Source organism: Parambassis ranga, unplaced genomic scaffold, assembly GCF_900634625.1.
Source record: "Parambassis ranga unplaced genomic scaffold, fParRan2.1 scaffold_24_arrow_ctg1, whole genome shotgun sequence".
NCBI lineage: Eukaryota > Metazoa > Chordata > Actinopteri > Ambassidae > Parambassis > Parambassis ranga.
Genome location: NW_021144797.1, coordinates 2,357,114 through 2,382,899, shown reverse-complemented (window position 1 = coordinate 2,382,899; position 25,786 = coordinate 2,357,114). Strand labels below are relative to the sequence as shown.

The window sequence follows — 25,786 nt, the reverse complement described above, 5'->3', positions numbered from 1 at the left end:
GTGTCCCGTGGCTGGCTGCACACAGCTGGTGAAAGACATAAAAACACACCTTTCCAGGCAGCACATTGACAAGTGTAGACTGCATGAAGCCCTGATACACCGGCTTGTGAGGGCTAAGGTGGTGGAGAAGGTACTGAGATGCTTGATTCTATTCTTAGTTGTTTTTTTCATGCCTATTCTGCCATGTATAATCCCCCCCCGCCCCCGGATAAATAAAGCTGTTTAATTTGATTTGATTTGAAGCTCTCGGCACTGAGGGCGACCAACCCACAACCGCCTATGGTGTCAGAGCTGGACCTGCAGGCCAGGGAGGATGAGGCGGGGACGACCTGCACCAACTGCCGGGAAATGGCAGCCAAAAACCGGGCCCTTCGCGAGAAGGTGGCACAGCTGGAGGTGAGTGAATGGTAACAGTACGGCTTCAGTACTCACATACAATGCACTTCTTCTTCTCTCTCTACAGAGAAAACTGCAGGGGGCTGGAAAAGTAGGCCCCAAAAATAAACCTACTGCTCCAGCCACTGAGGCAAGTTGTTCCCAAGCAAGAATTTCACTTTCAGCGGCAGGAAAATGCCAGGCTCTGATCTAATGTTTCTTTTACAGACTCAGTCTTCATCCAGCTGTTGTGAGGATTCTATTGTAGAGGAGGGGTGGCAGGATGAGGTGCAGCGGGAGGTGGAGGCAGGGTGTGAGGAGGCGGAGCCATGCCTCCTTAAAACCCAACCCTCTGCTCCAGCCACTGAGGCAAGTTGTTCCCCAGCAAGAATTTCACTGTCACCGGCAGTAAAACACCAGGCTCTGATCTAATGTTTCTTTTACAGCCTCAGCCATCATCTAATGAGGGTGTGGCGGTGCCGGCAGAGGTCGAGGTGGAGGTGCCTGAGTTTCATGATGGTGAGTTCAAGGAATAGGAGCAGGCCAGGAAGCCCAAAGCCGGTGACGACAGGGCAAGCCTGCCGGCATTCCTGGCCCAGCTCATAGTGGAGGACAGGGAGGAAAGGGTGAGTGAGCTCACTGCACAGCTCACAGTGTACATTCAGAAGGTTGAAGCGAAGCACAGGAAAAAAGCGAGGCATCTGGAGGTGTGGCACACGTCCAGATGCCTCGCTTCAACCTTGTGCCTGGCCAGCATCTTTAAAGGCCGCAGCAAGGGGTCAGCCCTCCGGCATTTGACATTCCCGAGCTCAATTGGTGAGTAGCAAAAGGCTGTGGCATAAGATAAGAGACATTTACTGCTGCTCTACACATTTTTTTTCCTGTGTGTCTTCACAGAGAGCTACATAGAGTCATATTCTATGTATATATTCTGTCCGGAGGGCACCCCAAAAATGCAGGAAAACGCAGTATCGAAGATGAGCAGAACCAGGGCGTTCTGCTCATTTATGGCCCTGGGCTGGTCGAGCAAGAACACCTGGATGTGGGAGTTTCTGGGCAACCTGGCGCACCTTGCTGCGTGAGCTTGAATTTCTTCTAGTGTAAACATAGTACTACTTTTGCAGTGTAACTCCAGCTAAATCAATTTTCTTTTGCTTATATTTTTCACAGTTACCCGGCTGTGGTGCGGAGGATGGCCATGTCGCCAGTGACCGTGGCACTCTACATCGGCCAGGCCACTGGCTTTGTGGAGTGCTTGCGAGACACCCCTCCGCAGCACAGCCGGCTCAAGGCACAGGATGTGGTCGTCCTGTTCAGGTACCTCAAAAAAATGTACAGGGACCTGAACAGGACGATCCTGGGGCACCAGATTGTGAAGGCTCGGAAACAACAGCAGCTGGTGAGCCAGGAGGCGCTCGGGACCTGCATCCGCCTGGCCAGAGACAGGATTCCCTCACTGCTGGGTAATGCTAGACTCCGCACACACAATCCCAGCTTCACATACTACACATACTTCATCAGTCTAATCGTATGAACTGAAAGTTAGCCTTACTAATGCATCTCTCTCTCTTCTTTTCACAGACGACGTGGAGAAGGCCGCACCCAACGATCCGGTGACAAGATACCGGTTCTTTGGGTACATGGCCGCCTTCCTGACCTGCATATATGGACACAGGACCGGGGTCCTCACCCATATGCGGGTCAGGGAGGTGGAAAGGGCAGTGTGAGATTATAGTACGGGCTACCTCGTCAGTGTAAATTCAAGATGCCCGCAAAAGAGTTTACCATGAGTTTAAAGCCTCAGAAAGAACTAATGGTCTGTCTTTGTGTGTCTGCTCTTCTTGCAGGTCCTGGACCACAAAACATGCTGTAAATTCGGCCAGGCCTAGGTTTTTGCCAAATTTCAGTGGTTCAGGCGCTGGCTGAGGCTCCATGGCCGGGCGGTTGCCACAAACTCGTTGTTTTTTAACTCAATAAACAAAATATTGGCCCACCCTTCTGGATATCCGCAGTGCTGTGGCTACCTACGTAAGTTTCAGATACTCTCCTGGTTTCCCTGAATGCCCTATGATCCATACTGATGTCGCCTTTTGCTTGTCTTTTTTCCACAGAACTTTGAGGACAACAATCTGACCATGAAGGAGGCAGTGTCCTCCTTCATGGGTCATAACATTGATACACAGGAGCGTTTTTACGCCTTACACAAAAACCTCAGCCGGGCAAAGTCCCTCAGGGAGGTATTTGTGCGGCTGTCCGTAAGGCAGGCCTCCGTGGAAGAACTAAAAGACGGAGATGACTCCCCATCCACCTCTGGACTGAAGAGGGCCAGGGAGTCATCTCCTGAGGCAGAGGAGCGCCCAGCCAAGGTAACTCACTTGTGTGCAGTTGATGGAACATGCTGCAAGCCAATAAATGTTAGCATGTCAGTTAGCATGCCAATTTGACGGACCACCATTGTAGAAGTGACCCTAATCTGATGATGAACTGGCTTACCCTCAGGACAGCTAGGGACAGTAAGGGAATGTCCCCGGACCCGCCATCTGATCAGGGACACTTGCCTGTAATGTGCTGTGAAATGTGAAAATGAGTAAAATATAAAAACATGAGACAGTGGGAAATGTCGTGACCTTCCCTGGACACCCCGGATTGTCAGATTCCGTCTCCTGTATTCAGAACATTGAGTGAAAGAAGAATACCCTGGGTTTTGTAGTTTCGCCTTTTGCAAAAGGGAGAACACAGTGAACACAGGCCTTTCAGTCTGCTTCACTCCCGTCCATACGTGTTCTGCCCCTCCCCTGGACACAGGCTTGTTTTATTGGAAGTTGAGGTACATTTGCATAATAGATAAACAGTTCTTCAAGACCCTCGTTGGTATTCCCATATTGGGACATGTTGCCCCTTTATCTCCACCTACTAATTATCATAATTGGTCTAACATATTTATGACTATGAAACCCTTTGTCCCTTCTATGTTGGATGATTTATCTTAGTCCATGCCTCCTAGTGCTTCGGTCTTCACCGCATCAAAGAGTTCCTCCCTAACTCTCTGTAAGAGTTATAGATGTGTTTTTCTCTAAGTGTAAGCTTATATAATCAAATACATACGTGGTCTGTATCATGTCATTGCGTAAATAACCTTGTATACTTCACAGGACCTTGAGTGGCTCTTTCAGCCACAGACATTGGGTTGCAAAAGTCCGAACAAGAGCCTGTTGACAGAAATCAAAACTCTAAAGGAGAAGGTTGCCATGTTAGAAAACAAACGAGACTTTCTGCAGAAAACCATGACCATGACATCCACTGGTAGGTCATCTGTTCTTTGAACTCAAACGTTTGAACTAGTGCCGTCACATGATTTAAAATATTAATCACATTAATCACTGCGTTGCTGTATAATTATTGTGATTAAATATCATTCATTTTTTTAACCTATACTCATTGGATGAACTCAATTAAATTGAGTTTTTCCATCCAATAAATACTGGTAGCCCCAACTCAAAACAAGTACGTTAATGCAATATAATGCAATATAAACCCTTACATCAAGAAATGCATGGTTATATATTGTTATATGGGACCTAAGTGGAAAATACCATTTTAAACTGCTGCTACACAAAAACCAATAATCCATCGAACTCAATATTTTGGCTAATCTTTGACATATCCATGACAGATATAAATATAATGCCTCAGCCACCTAACTTTTGTTTTGTGGAAAATAACTCATTTTTTGTGTATCTTCATAAAAAATTACTGTGACATCAAATAATCAAACTGGCATTTAAAGGGTTAAATTCCTCACAATGATTTAATGTTTGGTAGTTTTGAGCAGGGCTGAAGTTGTTTAACATATTTATGCAGAAAAAAAAGTAAGAAAAAATATTAATCTGTTAATTTTTTATAGCAGTTTTTTGGAAGTGGACGTTTTTGTCCCCTAATGACACAAAAGGGTAGTGAATTAAAGTGACGCCTGAGGGTTAAAGACCATGAATGCATCTGTATTAAACATGCTTACATGTGCATTATGTGCCCCCATTGTTTCTGTCTTCCAGAGGACCTGTCTGAGCTGTGCAGGGCATGTGGGGAGAGCAGCTCTGGAGCTGAAGGTGATGGATGGGTGTTCATCTGCAAGACTGGAAAATGGAGGGACATCCTGGACATCACTGGGTGGACTGTCACATCAGGTCAATCCATCCAGGAACATGGTTTAATTCACAACATGTGTTTCTGTGGACCCCTGAGGACACTGGGACACCTGAAGGAACTCTACTGATTTCAAATACCCACAGCTAAGACTTCAATCTGTTTATTTGCTGTTGCAGTTTTGTTGAGGCCAATATGATTATCACATTTGTATCTCCTGAAACATTTACAACAAACGAAAAGAGTAACTGAACTAAAAAATACAAATTAAAGAAATTAAACAGAAACAAACTGTGAAAACAGAATGAATGAAGACACGCAGAGTAAGACAGGAACAAAGAGGACACACAGAATGGAACAGACTCAGCAGGTCAGAGGACAAGGAGAGGAACAAAAGCTGAACTAGGAGACAAAGAAGCAAAAGCAGAGACTCATTATTTTCTACTAAAGGAACAAGAAAACACAGCAGGTTTTCTAAAGGAGCAACAACAAGCAGCAGCCCTACTAACAAAAGGACAAATGTCCCTCTACAAATGTCCTTTGTACTTTGTCTCCTGATCAGCAAGTGGAAACAGGTGAGCTCAGTCAGAGAGGAGGACTGGGAGTGTCTGGAGGAGCACAGGAGAAGAAGCAGCAAGTACCAAGAGCCCTGAGCATAGTGTTCAAGAGTTAACAAGACACAGGTGACAACAATCATGGCGGAGCAGCTGACCAACAAGGAGGGAAACACAAGAGGAAGGAAAGAGTCCTTTCACAATAAAACAGGATATCCAACAAAACAACAAAGTACATGAAGCAGGAAGATGGAGGACTTAAAGGGAAACAAAGCTGACACAGCTGGCATCATGACATTAGTAACAGTTCAAATGCAGTAAACATGCTGCAGACATGTGTTCATAGATGAAGTCAAACATCAAATGTGCCGTCCCATTCACCTAAATGTTACTAAGAAGAGGACGTCCTGCTGCTCCTTAAACATGATGGTCTGCTGTGGGTCATGTCTTTGTTCTGCACATGTACAGCTAACATCTCCAGTGTTACACAAACACATCATGTGCTGCTTGACTGGTTCCATTCATGGTAGGAAAGCATGTGGAAGTCACACATGTCAAATCTGTGCTAGCCTCCCTTCATTCAGGCCATATGAAGACAAAGAGTCTGCAGGTCCAGGAAGTTATAATTAACTATCATTAAATAACAAGAACTTATGATGCAGCCAGCACATGAAGACCCCTTTAAAATAATAAACCTCAAAAACTGGTGTTTTCATCAAAAAGTGACTGTGGCCCCACAGTAAGTCCAGGGGCTTATTTCTGCCTCAAAAGGACTTGATTTCACTCTGGTCTGTGATATTTAACAGATTATTGTTGAATCCTGGAACACTTCAAACAGACCGGTGCTGTAGGTGGACTGACTTGCAGCCACCCTTTGAAATATCTTAGAAATAAAGGTGAGGTTGGAGATCACAGCAGTTCAGAAGCCTGTGGTACTTACTCTGTTGCCAGAGACAGGTTGATCTGGCCACACTTGTGTGAAACCAGCCTGTCCAGTTAGGATCAACACTGATTGTGGATCAGTTTCAGCTGCTGTTGTGCAAATGGAACAGACAACAGGTGGGAATGAGAGGCAGTTATCAAGACAGCCCCTATAAAGGAGAGGTTCTGCTTCTCAGGAGGGTCACACCCTAATACAAGACCACTTCCTGTTATGCAACAAATACACTTTATGATTCAATGTTGAGCTAATGCCACAGCCACAAAAAGACATTTCTCCCAGCTGCTAGACAGCAAGCCTTATCTAGACATGGAGGACAGTCTCCTCTCCTCATGGAGGACAGTCTCCTCTCCTCATGGGGGACAGTCTCCTCTCCTCATGGAGGACAACAGTCTCCTCATGGAGGACAGTCTCCTCTCCTCATGGAGGACAGTGATATGCAAAGTGTTCAATCTTTGTTGACACAGTTAGAAGAAATCTTTGTTCATATCTTTACCAATGTCAAACTAAGAAGAACATGTGCTTTGTGTTGTTCTCCCACCGACTGAGACATGAAAAATAAGAGGTCACACATGGCTCGTTGGTCTAGGGGTATGATTCTCGCTTAGGGTGCGAGAGGTCCCGGGTTCAAATCCCGGACAAGCCCTGATGTTTAACTTTATTCCATTGGAGACCAACTCCTTTTTGTTGAACTCTTTTCAGTTCCTTTCCAACTACTACATAGCTTTACAAAGCTAACAAAGTTCTATTCAGACTCATCCCAATCCAGAGCAGTTGTTACACACCCTTGTTCGGGCTGGGTGAATGGGTGGCCGTCTTACACACACCTCCGCCACATCTTTTACATTCCATTTCGTGTTTATTCAAAGCTGAACAAAGGTCTTAAAAAAAATACAAAATAATTTAACTCAAATGAAAATCACTCAAAATTAATAATGCTTGGCCAAAGGTGGTCAAGAAACTGTTTGCCACCTTCTTCCACCCTCCTCTTCCTGTAAAAACCCTAACTAAACACTAAATGTAGACTTGTTACGGGTTGCAAAATAATAATAATGGCACAACTTTCAAATATACTAAATAACCAAAAACAATATTGTACAGTGCCAAATTAATCCAAAATGGCTACAACAATATAAGTGTCACAGCAAAGGCTCTGAATACTTGGGACCATGTCATATTTCACTTTTTCTTTTTAATACATTGAGTTTGGCCACTCCCCCGAGTAGCATCCTCAGTTCTGCCGAGTGGCTCATCACATTACGATAACATCTTCCCAACCCATCTACTCTTGGAGAGACACAGTCATGCTGTCTACACTTTAACAATGCTACGTGACTATGCTGTAAATGTGTCTTCACATCATCTGAGCTGCTCTGCACTGTGTGCCCTGGTGCGGCCTCTGCAGTGCGCAGTGCTGCCTTTGCAGTGCAGCCTTTGCATTGTGCAGTGCGGACTTTGCAGTGTGCAGTGCGGCCTCTGCAGTTCAGCCTTTGCAGTGTGCAGTGCGGCCTTTGCAGTGTGCAGTGCGGCCTCTGCAGTGCAGCCTTTGCAGTGTGCAGTGCGGCCTTTGCATGTGCAGTGCGGCCTCTGCAGTGCAGCCTTTGCAGTGTGCAGTGCGGCCTCTGCAGTGCGGCCTTTGCAGTGTGCAGTGCGGACTTTGCAGTGCAGACTTTGCAGTGCCATTGTACAGAACAGAGCATGCCTCACTGCACTGGACTGCATATATCCAGGGGTGGCAGTAAAAAAACAGCAGCTTCCCTGAGGGGAAACTCAGTGATGCTGTAACCTCTGTTATGCTGACTTTTAAAAAAAAAAAAAAAAAAATACTTTAAAGCCACTGCTTTGTGGCTTTGGTGCACAATGGATAGCGCATTGGACTTCTAGTTAAACACAGGAGAAGTGATTCAAAGGTTGTCGGTTTTGAGTCCCACCAGAAGTGCTTTTTAACTTCCTGTGGCGCTGTCCTTCAGGGTGGATACCTGTTGCAGCAGCTCTCGTCCTGAGAGCTAGAAAAAAAATGAAATGTTCCTTTCAGTTGGATGAATCGACAGAGCAGAGCATCTCCAGTGCTGCTCAGTTGATAGTTTTGGTGTGCTATCCCTGGAAAGGCGATATTTTGGAAGACTTTCTGTTCTGCAAGTTATTGCGCAGATAAAGTCTGTCAATCCAGAGATTAAAGCTGCTCACTGTATGCTGCTGAACATGAGGCACTGCTGGATCACTCTGAGGTGCGATAGGTGTTGCAATGGCTGCAGCACAGCGCTCAATCAGAGGGGAAGTAGAAGGAGCAACATCACTGGAGAGCAGACTGGAGAAGAAGGCAGCGTGGTCAGAGCAGTCAGAAACAGGTGCTGCAGGGTTTCAGCCTTTCTCTGACACACAGGACACGACCTGGTTCAGACCATGTGCTTCATCTGGTGCAGAATGATACAGCTGTAAATCCCTCTGTGCCTCATCTTGAAATCTGTGTCAACACGTGCTGTCTCAACAAGTCTTTAGACCGAGGTGACATTCATGATCAGTATTGAGTATTGTGGTGTATGAGATGAGGGTAATATGTTAAGCTAGTTGTGTAACGTCTGTTTAGAAGCTGTGTTCAGCAGTGTCCTCAATCAACTGTGGATCAGCCATGGTCATCAACTAAATTAGCTGTCAGTGTTCCAGCAGCTCTTTGATGCTAAGTGAGTGCTCTACCATTTGAGCTAATCCCCCTTGCTGGTACGTGCCAATGCCAAACATTGCGCCTTGTCCTGCTGCAATATGGAGCCAAATCTGGGTCATACATTGTCAGCCATGCTGCTACAGTCCTTGTGTGGTGCACCCAAATATGTGCAACCACATTTGGTATTTTGAGAATCAAAAAGCAGGTAAAAATTTTATTTTGTTGATACTTTAACAGTGCTGTAATACTTTAATAAGTAATAAGATCATTATTTTGCATGTATAAAAGGTATGCCTGTGCGAATATGAGTGAATTAAGTGTTATAATGGTAAGTGGAACCTTTGGCATTGTGATTGTCACTCCTCAGTTGTGTACTGCGGACCAACTTCCTGTTTCCTGTTAGAAGCAACCCGGAGAACGAAGCGAGTGCTACTGTGTTTCTTTTGCTAACATTCTATTATTCTCAGGTCAGTATTTGGTTAAAAATGGTCACGAATGAAAGCCTTAAGCTTCGTATTGTTTCTGTATTCGCTGACAGTGATTTCATAATGATTTGGGTAACTTTGAGTAACTTTAAAAGTAGTTTGTAGAAGCTAACGATGCAGCTAATTGGAAGGTAGTAGCGGTATAGCCGAGCTGTGGGTAATCTCGCGCTACTTCGAGTAATTATCGCGCTGAAATGCTCCGCTGTAATTTGTATCAAGTATATGTATATAGCACACTTACGTCGCTCCAATTGAATGTATGTCTCCTGATGTGTTGATGTGTGATTATAAGATAAAGCTGCATTATTTGTTCAGTGTTAAATGTAATGTTTGATGAAAGAATGCAAATATTATTGGGTTTATTTTGGTGCAATGTCCAAGTCTGTGTAAACTTGTATTATTTACTTTATTTGTATTATTATTATTTAGTTTATTTAGTGAGAAATACTGTTATACTGTTTGGTGGGGAAACATGGTTTATATGTGGTTACAGACCTGCTGGAAAAACGGAGGTGGTGGCCTCAGACATCATCTTTCTACCACATACAATGCAGTGGTTCCATCCATTCCAGGAAGTTTGCACATACTCACAACAAGAACTGTGTCAACCAGAAGAAGGACTGTCAACCAGTCCCCCTCCAGCAGTCTCACAGTGGTTAGCCAGTCGTTAGACACACCTGGCCCAGGCAGCCAGAACATCACAGGTAACTATGGAAACATTTAGTGCTATTGTTTTTTTTAAGTTTTACCCAGACCCACCCACTGAGGTCCTCCACCACATATAAACCATGTTTCCCACCAAACAGTTAGAACTGATGAAGCTGCTTGGATGAGCAGCGAAACGTCTTCACAAAAACTCTACAAGTCCAGACGCCTTGCTTCAATCTTCTCTACGTATGATGACCTGGATGACTGAGAATCTTCATCAACAGGAAACATGACCCACAGCCTGAACAAAATGTGCTTAAAAATACACATTATGAGGCTGGAAAAAGAGAAAGACTTCATGAGGATGTTTTAATGGAGATGTATCTCACCCAGTCTCTCATGAAGGAATGTGATTTTAAGTTTCACAAGGTGCCTGGATATATACAGCATTACCAGGTTGATCCATTTGGAGTACATATGTACACAGAGACTGGAGTAAGCATCCTCATGCGGGAAAAAATGTGGCTGTATATCTAGATGCTACAGGGAATGTGGTATCCAAGGTCCCTAATCAAAGTAAACGACTGCTATACTATGCCCTAACCCTTCCAGGTTGTGGTCAAAATGCACCCCCCTCCCAGTCTGTGAAATGATGACCAATGAACACTCCATCCTACTTTCTGGCTACAGTAGGATGGAGTGAAAAGTATCACAATACACTCAGAAAAGTATCACAATACACAACCCTGAAAGTAAAACAGGTTGAAACAGAGAGGGAGAGCATTGACAGCTATTTAGACAGAGCTTTTGCAATGTGTTCTAAATGGAAGACAGAGAAGGACATACAAACATTCACAGTCTTGTGCATATGCTCTGCACATGTGATTAAAGCTGTCAGTAAGGCAATTGGGAAAAAAAACTACAGATAAGAACTTGAAAAGTTTTGCCACATTTGCATTTGCTAGGTTGCAAAACAGTACTTCAATGGCTGCAGTACTCACCATCTTCCGTTCTCTCTGCCGTGTGTTAAAAGCCAAACACAAGAGCAGTTGTGTCCAGAAACATCTTGAGACATTGCATGACTTGATTAAAACAAACATCATTCCAGACATGGAACAAACAGGAAATGCTGACACACCCCTAGCTCTGGAAGATGACAAACAAAGAAGAAATGTCAACACCATTGTTGGAGGATCTCCTTTTACACATGTGTTTAAGAGCATCTTGGAGGAAGTACAGACAGAAATGGAAGAGGATTCAGAGACCTCACTTCCTGAAGACATTCCCTACTTCTGTCCTGCCGTGCTTGATGTTCTCTTTGACAACTGCCTTGGCATATTTCCCCTTTGGAGTGGTCTCATGTTGAGACGTGTGAAAAGGGATGCATGTGACCAAACAACAAATCACAACCAAAACCAGAGAGACAAACTGCCACGTGGAGAGATGGTTTGGAATAGTTAAACATTGTATTTTGAAAAAGCAGAGGTGCCTGAGGCCAGCAGCATTTGTTAGAATAATGTATGGGTCCTTACAGGGAAGATACAGAGAGCATATCATGTATCATAACTCTGAAAACCTGCTCATTGAAACTATGCTCAATTATGCTATGCTTATATATCATAGCATAAAACACAGGACAGGAGAAGAGCAAGCAGAGCAGAGAGCAGCAACAGAGAATTTGGGTGTAGCTGTTTTTCCTCTGTCCCCTTGGAGCTGTGACTTGTGCAATATGTCACACTAAATAAAGACATTTTTGTGACTGTATTTATGTATTTGTTTCTATTTGTTGTATAAATGTTGTACATTATATACATAAGCTGCATATACACAATACACCCAGTAGGCATATTATGTCAGATTTGGACAAACTTACGTTTGTATTTAAACATCTTTTTTTCTAACCAGTCCAGTGTACATGAGCACCTCACCTATGGATACAGGGATAGGCTCCAGCCCCCAGTGACCCTGACGAAGCAGGTTCAGATGATGGATAGATGGATGTTGTCCACCACGAATTAATCGTGGAAGGATGATGGTGAAATTATTAATAGTCTGACACACTCACACCAATAATTCAGACTATTAGATATAAAATGAGTCCAGTGTTACCATGTATTGCTTTGCAGCAATCAAACTAATAAGATAATGATGTCACGTTGATACAAAGTCAGGCACAAGATTCAAAGGTAAGTAAAGGATCCTATGGAGAGGCTCCCTCCATGCCAACTGTCAGCAGCCAAGCTAGTCGGCCTATAGGCTGCTTGTTTCTGAGTCTCTTCTGCCACCTGCTGGTCATATAGAATAACAGCATCATTTCTTTAGTTTAATCGTCACAATTTAGTGCATGTACTGTAGATGTGCTACATCAATGAGCCTACTTAACCAAAGTCTCAAGTACTTACTTTCAATTTCCAAGAGTTTAAATCGAGACAATTGGACTCAAGGATTGTTTTTTACATATACATGAAAAATTACCTAAGTACAGTAACAAAGTACAAATACTTAGTTACTTTCCACCACTGTGGACAGTCTTTAGAGAGTACATATTTCTATGATGAATTTTGATTGTGTTGTACAGGTTTTTTATATTTCCTTAAGATAATATTTTCATATGTGTGTTCCACATTATTTAAATAAAAGGTTGCTTATATAATCATCACTGTACATGTCTTTGTGTTTGGGGCGGCATTTCTATAGAATCTAGTAGCCCGTAGGGCCCCAGTGTTACCTTCTCGCCTAGGGCCCCTATAGTGTCAAGCAATGGCTCTGTTCAAGAGTTAACAAGACACAGGTGACAACAATCAAACCCTTTGCAGTGCGCAGTGCAGACTTTGCAGTGCGGACTTTGCAGTGCACAGTGCGGACTTTGCAGTGTACCCTTTGCAGTGCGCAGTGCGGACTTTGCAGTGCACCCTTTGCAGTGCGGACTTTGCAGTGCGCAGTGCGGACTTTGCAGCGCAGCCTTTGCAGTGCGCAGTGCGGACTTTACAGTGCGGACTTTGCAGTGCGCAGTGCGGACTTTGCAGTGCGCAGTGCGGACCAGTGCAGCCTTTGCAGTGTGCAGTGCAGCCTTTGCAGTGCGCAGTGCGGACTTTGCAGTGCGCAGTGCGGACCAGTGCAGCCTTTGCAGTGCGCAGTGCAGCCTTTGCAGTGCGGACTTTGCAGTGCGCAGTGCGGACTTTGCAGTGCGCAGTGCGGACCAGTGCAGCCTTTGCAGTGTGCAGTGCGGCCTTTGCAGTGCGGACTCTGCAGTGTGCAGTGCGGCCTTTGCAGTGCGCAGTGCGGACTTTGCAGTGTACCCTTTGCAGTGCGCAGTGCGGACTTTGCAGTGCACCCTTTGCAGTGCAGACTGCAAAGGGTGCACTGCACATGCAAAGTCCGCACTGTCATGAGCCAGGGTCTTGGCTCATTGTCTTTTATTATATTGTTTATTTTGTTATTTAGTTTTCAGTGTTTGTCCTCTTTCTCTGCTCCTCCTCAGTCCTTCCCTCTCTCCTTCTCTTCCTCCCTCCTCTTTCTCTGCTCCTCCTCAGTCCTTCCCTCTCTCCTTCTGTTCCTCCTCCCTCCTGTTCTCTGCTCCTCAGTCCTTCCCTCTCTCCTCCTCTAGCCTCCTCCCTGATTATCAGCTCCTCCCTAATTGTGTTCACCTGTGTCGTCTCTCCTCTTTTTAAGCCCCGTGCCTTCCCTTGGTCTTTGTCAGTTCTTCCCTTGTGATTCCCCGTGTGCACCCCTGTGTGTACTCCCTTGTGATCCACCTCGTGATCCACCTCTTCGTCCTTCTTCTTCCTCCGTGTTTCCTCATGTTTCCCCGATCATCCTCAGGTTTGGTTTGGTTTATTCTTTTGTGTTTATTTTGTACTTTTTACCTTTTGTCTGGCACTGTTTCCAGTAGCCCTCCTTTCGTTTACCTGCTCCTCTGGACTGCTTTTGTTATTTAGCTTTGAATAAAGCTCCTTTTGTTGAACATTATTTTTGTCTGCGCCTGGGTCCTACCCCACACGTCACATAACAGAAGAACTGACCAAAATGGACCCAGCAGACGTTTTATTTGATTTCATTGCTGCCCTGAAGGGGGCAGAGGAGCGTAGACAGTTTTTTTGGATTATTGGGAGTTCATATGGGACTATGCCCTTCTTTCTAAATTCGAGCCATTGTTCGAAGGGACTCGGCTGGCCTTCAAGTTTCCTTCCGAAGGTGGGGTTCAGTTGATGTCATCACCTCAGGTTCCGCCCGGAGGCGGGCTCCCGACGACGTCACCACTTCCGGTTCCGCCCGGAGACGGGCTCCCGTCGACGCCACCACTTCCGGTTCCGCCCGGAGGTGGGCTTCTGAGGACGTCGCTCCTCCCCGCTCCGTCAGAGGGCGGACTCCAGACGTCGTCGCTCCTTCCCACTCCGTCAGAGGGCGGACTTCAGACGTCGTCGCTCCTCCCGTCTCGGCCAGAGGGCGGACTCCAGACGACGTCGCTCCTCCCCGCTCCGTCAGAGGGCGGACTCCAGACGTCGTCGCTCCTTCCCACTCCGTCAGAGGGCGGATTCCAGACGTCGTCGCTCCTCCCGTCTCGGCCAGAGGGCGGACTCCAGACGGCGTCGCTCCTCCCCGCTCCGTCAGAGGGCGGACTCCAGATGGCGTCGCTCCTCCCCGCTCCGTCAGGGCGGATTCCAGACGGCGTCGCTCCTCCCCGCTCCGTCAGAGGGCGGATTCCAGACGGCGCCGCTCCTCCCCGCTCCGTCAGAGGGCGGACTCCAGACGGCGTCGCTTCCCCCGTCTCGGCCAGAGGGCGGGCTCCAGACGACGCCACCTGCCACAGAGACCTCCAGTGCCCCCCGCAGAGGACTTCCTGCCAAGACAGGGGTGGCAGAGACACTGGAGGTCACCTGTCAGGATGCTGGGGATGCATCCAGCCTTGACCCTGGAGGGTCATCAGATCTGGATCCACGCCCTGACCCAGAAAGACTCTCAGCCCCAGCGACTGGTCCAGTCACTGGGGAACCCCCAACTCTGGCTTCCAGCCCTGACCCGGGAGGGTCCCCTGCTCTGGTTTCCTGTCAGGACCCTGGAGGGTCTCCTGCTCTGGCTTCCTGTCCGGACCCCGGAGGGTCCGCAGCCTCGTCTTCGTCTCTGGCTTCCTGTCCGGACCCCGGAGGGTCCCCGGCTCTGGTTTCTTGTCCGGACCCCGGAGGGTCCTCGGCTCTGGTTTCCTGTCCGGACCCCGGAGGGTCCCCGGCTCTGGTTTCCTGTCCGGACCCCGGAGGGTCCCCGGCTCTGGTTTCCTGTCCGGACCCCGGAGGGTCCCCGGCTCTGGTTTCCAGTCTGGACCCTGGAGGGTCTTTTGCCTCGTCTTCGGCTCTGGCTTCCAGTCTGGACCCTGGAGGGTCTTCTGCTCCAGCGCCGGTCTCCAGTCTGGACCCTGGAGGGTCTTCTGCGCTAGCGCCGGTTTCCAGTCTGGACCCTGGCGGGTCTTCTGTCTCGTCCTCGCCGGCGTTCTGCCTGGACCCTGGAGGGTCTTCTGTCTCGTCCTCGCTGGCGTTCTGCCCGGACCCTGGAGGGTCCGCAGCCTCGTCTCCGCCGACCTTCCGCCCTGACCCTGGTGGGTCAGCCTCATCGTCTCCGCCGACCTTCTGCCCTGACCCTGGTGGGTCAGCCTCATCGTCTCCGCTGGTCTTCAGCCCGGACCCAGGAGGGTTTGTCGTCTCGTCCTCGCTGGTCTTCTGCCCGGACCCAGGAGGGTCCGTCTCGCCTTCCTCGCTGGTCTTCAGCCCGGACCCAGGAGGGTTTGTCGTCTCGTCCTCGCTGGTCTTCAGCCCGGACCCAGGAGGGTTTGTCATCTCATCCTCGCTGGTCTTCAGCCCGGACCCAGGAGGGTTTGTCGTCTCGTCCTCGCTGGTCTTCTGCCCGGACCCAGGAGGGTCCGTCTCGCCTTCCTCGCTGGTCTTCAGCCCGGACCCAGGAGGGTCCGTCATGTCATCCTCGCTGGTCTTCATCCCGGACCCAGGAGGGTTTGTCGTCTCGTCCTCGCTGGTCTTCAGCCTGGACCCAGGTGGGTCCGTCTCGCCTTCATCGCTGGTGGTCTTCCGCCCGGACCCTGGAGGGTCCGCGTCTCCATCGCTGGTGGTCTTCCGCCCGGACCCTGGAGGGTCCGCGACTCTGCCCCACTGGCCCTTTTGCCCTTTTCCTTGCCTCTGTTGGGCAGCTGCCAGGACCCAGAAGGTCCCAAACCCCTGACTGTTTTTTCCCCCTGGCCATTTTTGACTCTGTTTTGGCCCCCTGGCCATTTATGAACTTTGTCTTCTTCCCGAACTTTTGCCCATTGGGTCACCTTGTGTTGAACTCTGGCCTTGTAATTTTGTTTTGGTCCCTCCTCCGGACCTCCCCCCACCCTCCCGGCTCAGTTTTGGACTCTTGTTGTATTTTTCCTTCAGGGACGTCTGGGAGCCGTCCCTTGAGGGGGGGGGGGGTACTGTCATGAGCCAGGGTCTTGGCTCATTGTCTTTTATTATATTGTTTATTTTGTTATTTAGTTTTCAGTGTTTGTCCTCTTTCTCTGCTCCTCCTCAGTCCTTCCCTCTCTCCTTCTCTTCCTCCCTCCTCTTTCTCTGCTCCTCCTCAGTCCTTCCCTCTCTCCTTCTGTTCCTCCTCCCTCCTGTTCTCTGCTCCTCAGTCCTTCCCTCTCTCCTCCTCTAGCCTCCTCCCTGATTATCAGCTCCTCCCTAATTGTGTTCACCTGTGTCGTCTCTCCTCTTTTTAAGCCCTGTGCCTTCCCTTGGTCTTTGTCAGTTCTTCCCTTTTGACTCCCCGTGTGCACCCCTGTGTGTACTCCCTTGTGATCCACCTCGTGATCCACCTCTTCGTCCTTCTTCTTCCTCCGTGTTTCCTCATGTTTCCCCGATCATCCTCAGGTTTGGTTTGGTTTATTCTTTTGTGTTTATTTTGTACTTTTTACCTTTTGTCTGGCACTGTTTCCAGTAGCCCTCCTTTCGTTTACCTGCTCCTCTGGACTGCTTTTGTTATTTAGCTTTGAATAAAGCTCCTTTTGTTGAACATTATTTTTGTCTGCGCCTGGGTCCTACCCCACACGTCACATAACACGCACTGCGCACTGCAAAGGCCGCACTGCACATGCAAAGGCCGCACTGCACACTGCAAAGGCTGCACTGGTCCGCACTGCACGAGCCGATATTTTGTGGCCCCCCACTTGACATCAAAGTTTAGAGTTAGTGCGGCCCGCACATTTTTCTCACACGCACTTATTTACTGAGTCCGCACTGCGCACTGCAAAGTCCGCACTGCACACTGCAAAGGCTGCACTGGTCCGCACTGTGCACTGCAAAGTCCGCACTGCAAAGGCTGCACTGGTCCTATTTTTACTACTTTTACTATTAAACTCGGACAAGACTGAGGTCATTGTTTTTGGACCGAAACATCTCAGAACTAGTTTATCAGATAATACTTTCTCTCTGGATGGAATTACTCTGGCCTCCAGTACGACTGTGAGGAACCTTGGAGTTATCTTTGATCAAGACATGTCGTTTGTCTCTCATATTAAGCAGGTCTCCAAGACCGCTTTCTTTCACCTGTGTAATATCACTAAGATCAGGAGCATCCTCTCTCAGCGTGATGCTGAAAAGCTCATCCATGCTTTTGTCACTTCAAGACTGGACTACTGCAACTCTTTATTGTCAGGATGTCCACATTACTCCATCAACAGTCTGCAGCTGATCCAGAACGCAGCAGCTAGAGTTCTGACAGGAAGCAGCCAAAGGGATCACATCTCTCCTGTTCTAGCGTCTCTTCACTGGCTCCCTGTGGACTCAAGAATACACTTCAAGATCCTTCTTCTAACCTACAAGGCTCTTCATGGACTTGCTCCATTGTATCTGCAGGACCTGATTGTACCATATGTTCCTAATAGGACACTCAGATCTCTGAGTGCAGGTTTACTAGTAGTTCCTAGGATTCATAGAAGCAGAATGGGAGGACGAGCTTTCAGCTATTAGGCACCGCTATTATGGAACCAGTTACCAATCTGGGTCCGAGAGGCAGACACTGCCTCCACCTTTAAGACTAGACTTAAAACTTTTCTGTTTAGTAAGGCGTACAGTTAGCCTTAGACCTAGTGTGTAGCACAGCTATGCTGCTCTAGGCCTACGTTGTCAGGGGGCACAAACATGATCCACTGAGCAGTTTCCCTCTCACCCTCTAACCTCTCCTTTTCTCTCCTTAGTCTGGCTCACACTGGTCTCAAGACCTGGATGATGACCTGCAGTCCGGCCCGTGAAGTCTCTCTTGCTCTACGTTGTCGGGTGGCACAAACACGATCCTCTGAGCACCCTCTGACCTCTCCTCCACTCTCCTTAGTCTGGATCATACTGGGTAATATCGTCTCATAATCTGTGTTTACTGTCTTCCTTGTAGTTCTGTGCCTCGCTCTCGCTCTCTCTCTTTGCAGGTCTCAAGACCTGCATGATGACCTGCAGTCTGGTCCCTGATCTCTCCTGTGCTCATCGACTTCACTAGCCCCTGCTGCTCATCCTTGCTATCAAATTACTATTCCTACTTATGGACTGACGATATATATAGATATCTATTACAATATAATCACTGTTTCATCTTGCTATCATGTTTGCTCTGTACTGTATCATGTTTGTATCATGTTTGCTCCTCTCTCTCTCTCTCTCTCTCCTTCATCCTCTCTCTCCTCTCTCTCTCTCTCCTTCATCCTCCCTCTCTCTCTCTCTCTCTCTCTCTCCCTCATCCTCTCTGACTAGCAGCAGGACTGGTTCCCCCTTAAGTTGACGGGTCCTGCTCAAGGTTTCTTCCTCTTAAAGGGAGTTTTCCCTTGCCACAGTGCTCTTAGGGGGGTTCCTGTGAAGCGCTTTGAGACAATGTCTGATTGTAATATGCGCTATATAAATAAAACTGAATTGAATTGAATTGGTCCGCACTGCAAAGTCCGCACTGCGCACTGCAAAGGCCGCACTGCACACTGCAAAGGCTGCACTGGTCCGCACTGCGCACTGCAAAGTCTGATTCGTTATACTCTGTTTATAGTCGTATTCATCTTGTGCATTTTTATCACCAACACCTTGCAGCTGTGGAGCTGACTGACTGTTAAAGGTGAACTGTTATCAGTGTAGTATTCTAGTGTGACCCATTTCAGGGTAAGTCTGACCTGGAAGTGGTCGAGCTGCGGGCAGAGTTTGTCCTGAAGCTCCGCTGGGTGGAAGGAGTTGAAGGAGGAGGTGGAAGAGACACATTGGCCTGTGAGGGGTAATAGAGAGGAGCATTAAAGGGTACGCTGCTGTGGCTGCATTAGTCCTGCTGTTTGAGCTGTTTGAGCTGTTCTGCACCTGCAGGAAGTATTTCTCCAGCGCCGGTCTGACGTCTGGGTTTTTCTCCATGGCCTCATTCAGCATCTTGTCAATAACCTTGTTAAATTCCTTCATCTCTGTCACTTTAATGTCCTTCTCTTCAAAAGGAGAAGAGCACTTGGAGCACTGGAAAACAGCAGGACATTACAGAATTAAACAGGTGGTGTTCTGTATACACACACAACACCCCCTGTGTTTACTGCCGCGTCATGAAATGAGCGGTTGATTTTAAACCTGTTTTGTGGCTCTGTCGAGTTTCTCCTTCTGAAATGTGATGTCTTTGTTCAGTTTCTCCAGGAGTGTCTGATTTATTCTCATCTTTTCTCCCTCCTCTAGTCTTGTTCCTTTCCTGGAAACAGACACACACCCATGAATACACTAAAGCTGAACATGCACATACACAGAGATTCATACGAGATCAATGTCAGGCAGATAGTTTAAACAAGTTTATTTTTGGTCTAAAGCTTTCACAGGGGCGCTACATAATACACCCTCTGTATTCCCTGTAGTATTGTGCAGTGATGGCTGCACAAAAGAGATGCAGCTTTAGGCCACATGGTCTGTGGGCGACTTCTACAAAGGAGGGATCTGTGTGCTCCATGGGTGCTGGACTAAGTGTGTAAATGATTGATTCTCTAACTTGGCCCAAAGCATATCCATCACTGTGTTGCAGTGATAATACACTGACTTCCAACAAAAAAACAGTAATTTAACTATTACTGCCTGCTGAATGTTGACCATTATGCTAATAATATATGAGCTAACAAAGTATTTGCATGGTTAAGATCCAGTTAATCCAGAATCAGTCTGAATGTAACCTGAGCCGTCGAAGACTAATTGCTTCGTTCTCAGTGATCTGCTCTACACTGGCTATAAACAACAATAACCTGCATGTCCTGTTGGAGCTCCTGGATCATTTGTTATCCTTCAGCTTCACTTCAGCAGCTCTCAGCTGCTCCTCCAGCTTCAACTTCTCCTGATAGTCCGGACCTAAAACGAAAACAAATTACATTGTGGCCAATTAAAGCTGCCACCATCATTTAACAATCAATCAATCAACAAGTATACAGTTGAAGAGGGCTGTGGCTGGTTTACATACTGGATTCTTCAGCTTTGTTGAAAGATTTGCGGTATACAGAGTTAGAGTTGCTGAACAGCTGGTTGGTCCAGAGCTCTCTTTTCCTGCTCCAGCTTGTGGATTTTAGCATCCAGCTCATCACCCTTCTGCTTAAGTTTCTTTCTTTCTCTTGTGCAACCTGGTGAAAAGCACACACAGATGATGCAAAAGTCTGGAACCATGGTGTGTGCTTCAGTAGACTATGTGTGAAGAGCTCCGACCTTAGTGATGTAGTAAGCCTGTGACTGCTCCCCCTCCGCCTCAGGACCTGCCTTGGTCAGGGTCACAACCTCAAAATGTTTCTTAATGGTTTCAGTCTTGGACAGTTTCTCATTGAGTTCAGCACTGAGACACAATGATTGACATTGAGTGATGTGACAAACCTTTGAGAACTGAGTGATTTGTTTTTTTTTTACCTGAGTCTCTGCCTCTCCTGTTCACCGAGCTTCAGCTGCTGGCTCTTTGTACACCTTGATCTCATCCTCCCTCTCTGTCATAGCTTTCTGCAGGTTCAGCTTCCTCTTCTCCAAAGACAGCACGCCGTCTGCCTTGTTGTACAGCAGATCCCTCATACGCTCCACCTCTAGCTTCATAAACTTGTGCTCCACCATGCTGTCCTGATAGGGAACCCATGAGTTTAAAATCACAGTGCATACAGCCTTTCTGTCAGGTCCATTCTTAGCTTTGAGGAAAATCTACTTCAACCTTCAGTTTCTCCTCCAGCGCAGCATTGTGGATCTTGGCTTCCTTCAGTCTAAAATACACAGAAACATAAAACAGACATTGTGTAGTACATTACCACAGCTCCAGTCAATACACACACAGAGCCCTGCTGTGATACACTGACTTGTCATTGTAGTCCTGGATGTCCTTCTTCATCGTGGATATGTGGGACGTCAGCATCTTCACATCAGAGGTTGTTCTCTCTAGGTTGCCTTTGCAGCTTTTCAGCTGCGGGACACACAAGAGTCAGTTCACTTATAATAATATCAATATGAAGGCAGTTTATTATTAGTCCACATTCAGCACCTCATCCTGCAGCCTGCCACAGTCACTCTCCTGCTCCTTCAGCTCCTGCTGCAGTTTTACTGCCTGTTTGTTGGCCACCGCTGACTTCCTCTCGGTTTCTTTCCTGTTGTTCCTCTGGATCTCCATCAGGTGCTTCTTCTCTGCAATGGCGGCCCTGTTTTCCCTCAGCTTCTGGTTGGCTTTTGCAAGTTGCTGCAATAATAATTTAAGATTAAGATTAAGATTAAGAAACCTTTATTAGTCCCACAATGGGGAAATTGCATTTTTGCAACGGCATACAGACAGCAAGGGATAAGTTAGGAAAAAGATATATACAATATAAAATAGGCTACCAATAAAAGATATATACATTATAAACAGTTTACATATTTAACAGTTATTGCACAGGTGAGTGGAGGTAGAAATGGTTTATAAACTGTACATAGTGCAACTAAATAAATAACAGTAAAATAAAAGCACACTGTGGTGTGTAAGTATTGCTCCTATCAGAAGTGTTTATTATAGAGTCTGACAGCAGCAGGAAGGAAAGACCTTCTGTATCTCTCCTTCACACACCTAGGGTGGAGCAGTCTGCCACTGAAGCTGCTCTGCAGGGCTGACAGGGTGTCCTGCAGGGGGTGGGACTCATTGTCCAGCATGGATGTTAGTTTTGCCAGGACCCTCCTGTCACCCACCTCCTGCACTGAGTCCAGAGAGCAGCCCAGGACAGAGCTGGACTTCCTGATGACTCTGTCCAGCTTCTTCCTCTCCCTCTCAGTGATGCTGCTGTTCCAGCAGACCACACCGTACATGATGACCGATGCCACCACAGAGTCATAAAAAGTCTTCAGGAGTGCCCCTTTCACTCCAAAAGACCGCAGTCTCCTCAGCAGGTAGAGCCTGCTCTGGCCCTTCCTGTACAGTGCGTCTGTGTTGTGAGTCCAGTCTAGTTTGTTGTTGAGGTGAACACCCAGGTATTTGTAAGAGTCCACCTGCTCAATGTCCATTCCCTGGATGTTCACCGGTAAGGGGGGGGCTGAGTGTCGTCTGCGAAAGTCCACCACCATCTCCTTGGTTTTCCCTGCATTGATCAGGAGGTGGTTTCGCTGACACCAGTCCACAAAGTTCTGCGTCAGTCCTCTGTACTCCGCGTCATCGTCATCTCTGATGAGACCAACAATCGCAGTGTCATCAGAGAACTTCTGCAGCACACAGCCGTCAGTGTTGTGTCTGAAGTCCGACGTGTAGAGGGTGAAGAGAAAGGGGGCCAGGACGGTCCCCTGAGGGGCACCCGTGTTACAGGTGAGCAGGTCAGACACACAGTTCTGGGTTCTCACAAACTGTGGTCGGTTTGTGAGGTAGTCCCTGATCCACTCAGACAGCAGGTGGTCCACCCCTGTTTGCTCCAGTTTGTCCTTCAGGATCGCCGGCTGGATGGTGTTGAAAGCACTGGAAAAATCAAAGAAGGTGATTCTCACAGTGCTGCCGGGCTTCTCCAGGTGAGAAAGAGCTCGGTGTAGCAAGAAGGTGACAGCGTCCTCCACTCCAACATTAGGCCTGTAGGCGAACTGCAGCGGATCCATGGAGGAGCCCACTGTGGAGCGGAGGTGTCTCAGGACCAGTCTCTCCAGTGTCTTCATGAGGTGGGATGTCAGAGCCACTGGTCTGTAGCTGCTGAGGTCTTTGGGGTGCAGTGTTTTAGGCACTGGTACCACACAGGAGGTCTTCCAGAGCTGTGGTACCACCCCCAGCTTGAGGCTCAGATTGAAGACATGCTCCATAACTCCACACAGCTGGTCTGCGCAGGACTTAAGGAGCCTGGAGCTAATGGCATCAGGTCCAGCTGCCTTCCTTGTCTTGGTTTTCCTGAGTTCTGTTCTCACCTGGGCTGCTGTGAAGGACAGGGGTGGGGGTGGGGGATGAGTGTCACTGTGTGGGTGTGAAGTGGTTTGATGTTGTGATAAGCTAAGAGTGTGGGGGGCTGTGGGAGAGGAACAAAGGCCAGGAGTCAGAGAGTGGAGGTGCGACTGCAAGGGGGGAGGAGTGGGTGCTACATCAAACCTATTGAAGTGTAGGTTTAGGTCATTGACCCACTTCTGATCCCCCTCAGCCTGTGAGTGGGGTGTGTTGTAGCCAGAGATGGTTTTCAGGCTTCTCCACACCCCGCTGACGTTCTGTTGCTGCAGCTGCTCCTCCATCTTCTTCCTGTAGCTGGCTTTTCCCTCTCTGATCTTCCTCCTCAGCTCCCTCTGTGCAGCCCTCAGCTCATCCTTGCTCCCTGACCTGAAAGCTCTCTTCTTCTCCTTCAGGAGAGCTTTGATTTCAGGGTTAATCCACGGCTTGTTGTTGGAGAAACACCGTACCGTCTTGGAAGGAACAGTGTTCTCAACACAGAAGTTAATATAGTCCGTTATGCAGTCCGTTATTGTGTTAATGTCCTCCCCATGTGGGTCATAAAGCTCTGTCCACACAGTGGTGTTGAAGCAGTCCATGAGAGCAGCCTCACTCTCCTCGGTCCATCTCTTCACTCTGCGTGAGACCGCCGGTTGCCTGTGCACAACAGGAGTGTACACAGTCTGCAGATGGACTATGTTATGGTCAGCTCTTCCCAGGGGAGGGAGGGGGGATGCAGAATATGCCTCGTTGGTGTTGGCATAAAACAAGTCCAGTGTTCTATTGTCTCTAGTGGGGCAGGTGACATACTGGGTGAATGTGGGCAGAACAGATGAGGGAGACGCGTGGTTAAAGTCTCCAGAGATGAGGAAGAGGGCCTGTGGGTGCTGTGTCTGCAGCCTGCTGGTGACTGAGAGCAGGGTGTCACAAGCTGTGTCCGCGTTAGCAGAGGGAGGGACGTACACCACCGTTACAATCACATGTGAGAACTCCCGTGGCAGATAGAAAGGCCTCATGCTAACTGCTAACAGTTCGATGTCCCTGTTGCACAGTTGTTCTTTAATAGTGCAGTGTCCCGGTTTGCACCACCTCACGTTCACATACACAGCCAGCCCCCCTCCTTTCCCCTTACCGCTGTCCGCCGTTCTGTCCGCCCGCAGCAGGTGAAAGTTTTCCAGCAGAAGAGCAGAATCCGGGATGTTCTGTGTGAGCCAGGTCTCGGAGAACAGAAGGACGCTGCTCTCCATGTACTCACGCTGATGGCGAGTTAGTGCCGCTAGCTCATCCATCTTATTGGGAAGAGATCTCACATTTCCCATAGTGATGGTGGGGAGAGCCGGTCTGAAGCATCTCTTCTTATCCCGACGTTTCTTCCCGGCACTGCAACCCCGGCGGGTCTTCCGAACCAGTTCCGGGGGTATTTGGTGTCTGTCCCTGGGGAACACCACAGCGCTGCGCAGCGCAAACAGCTGTTCCCGACTGTAAACAACGCGAGCCACTTCATGCATTGTCGCGCTGGATGTGGTTGTAAAAGCAGAAAAACAGCGAGAATCCTGATAAAAAACTGCAGGGACACAGTACTATACCCTACAAGTGTGTAGAGAAGAAGTTTTGTACAAAAATAAAAAGTGAAGAATAGCAAAAAGTAGGAAAAAAAGAGACAGTAAGCAGGAGCCGTTGCAAACAGCAGCCGGTCTCCACCAGCGCCGGAAGTAGAAGAAAAGAAAAGAAAGAAAAGACTCCTGTGTGAATTCACTCTAGAATGAATGACCAGTAGATGTTTAATGTCCCATGCTTTACCAGTGCACACTGCTGCATCTCAGCATCTTGTTGCTTCATGTACTTGATAGTGTTTTCCCACAGGTGGGTAAGCTGCTGTGTCTCCAGGTGAGCCTGCTGCAGATTCTCTGTCACCTTATCCAATGCAAGCTGGTACGACAGCAGAGGGATTTTAATGGGAACTGCCACAACTGCCTACACATACTGTTAGTAATAACACCATGGATGTGCTGTGTTTTTACACATTACCTGGGCTAATTTTGTCTCAGTCTTCTCTTTATCGAGTGCTTTGAGCTTTTCATTGGCCTCCACAGACTTCTTCTCTATCGCCAGAATGAGCGACTGCACCAGGGGAGGTTAGACAGCTGTTAGCTGATGATAACTCAAAGCTGTAAGTGCTGCAGAAGAGAGATGTTTTCATCTCTTTACCTTGATCCTCTGCTCATCTTGCTGAGCGTATTTGTTGATGGCCATCGTGTCCTCATATTTGCCTGCTGACTCCTCCAAAATGCAATCCATTGTCTGCTGGTCCCAGTTCATCTGCTGCCTGAACTCCTCCAGCTTCTGTTTGGCCTTGAAAATGTTGTTCTGGGGATACAGATACATGTTATTGTGGCATCACAATCTATAGCTACTTCTCTTTTCTATTTTTTATTTATGAAAGGCTCGGACCTCCAGCGTGTTTTTCCTCTCTCCTAAGGAGCTTCTTAGCCGTGTCCTGAGTCAGACGGCTAGTTTCTCTCTCCGCGAGGGCTGTCAGGTGTTTCTCTAACTCTATCTCTCTCTCCTTTGCCTCACACAGAGCCTAGAC

The 25,786-nt window shown here is 47.8% G+C and overlaps 1 protein-coding gene across 1 annotated transcript; it reads right to left on the bottom strand.

Moving 5' to 3' along the window:
* Nucleotides 1-20,973: 20,973 nt before the first annotated feature.
* LOC114430570 (coiled-coil domain-containing protein 39-like) lies at nucleotides 20,974-25,276 on the bottom strand. Its single transcript, XM_028398645.1, has 5 exons — nucleotides 25,225-25,276; nucleotides 24,997-25,125; nucleotides 21,325-21,516; nucleotides 21,143-21,246; nucleotides 20,974-21,049 (listed from the first exon to the last, which is right to left on the bottom strand). Exons 2-5 carry the CDS (start codon nucleotides 25,033-25,035, stop codon nucleotides 20,974-20,976), a joined length of 411 nt encoding a protein of 136 aa, XP_028254446.1. The 5' UTR covers nucleotides 25,036-25,125; nucleotides 25,225-25,276.
* Between the last annotated feature and the right edge of the window lie 510 nt (nucleotides 25,277-25,786).

Coding starts and splice junctions, on each gene's coding strand:
- LOC114430570 (XM_028398645.1), bottom strand. CDS start 25,035: ATGAAGCAACAAGATGCTGAGATGCAGCAGTGTGCACTG. Junction 21,517..24,996: donor AGATGCAGCAGTGTGCACTG/GTAAAGCATGGG, acceptor TTATTATTGCAG/CAACTTGCAAAAGCCAACCA. Junction 21,050..21,142: donor ATCCAGGACTACAATGACAA/GTCAGTGTATCA, acceptor TGTGTATTTTAG/ACTGAAGGAAGCCAAGATCC.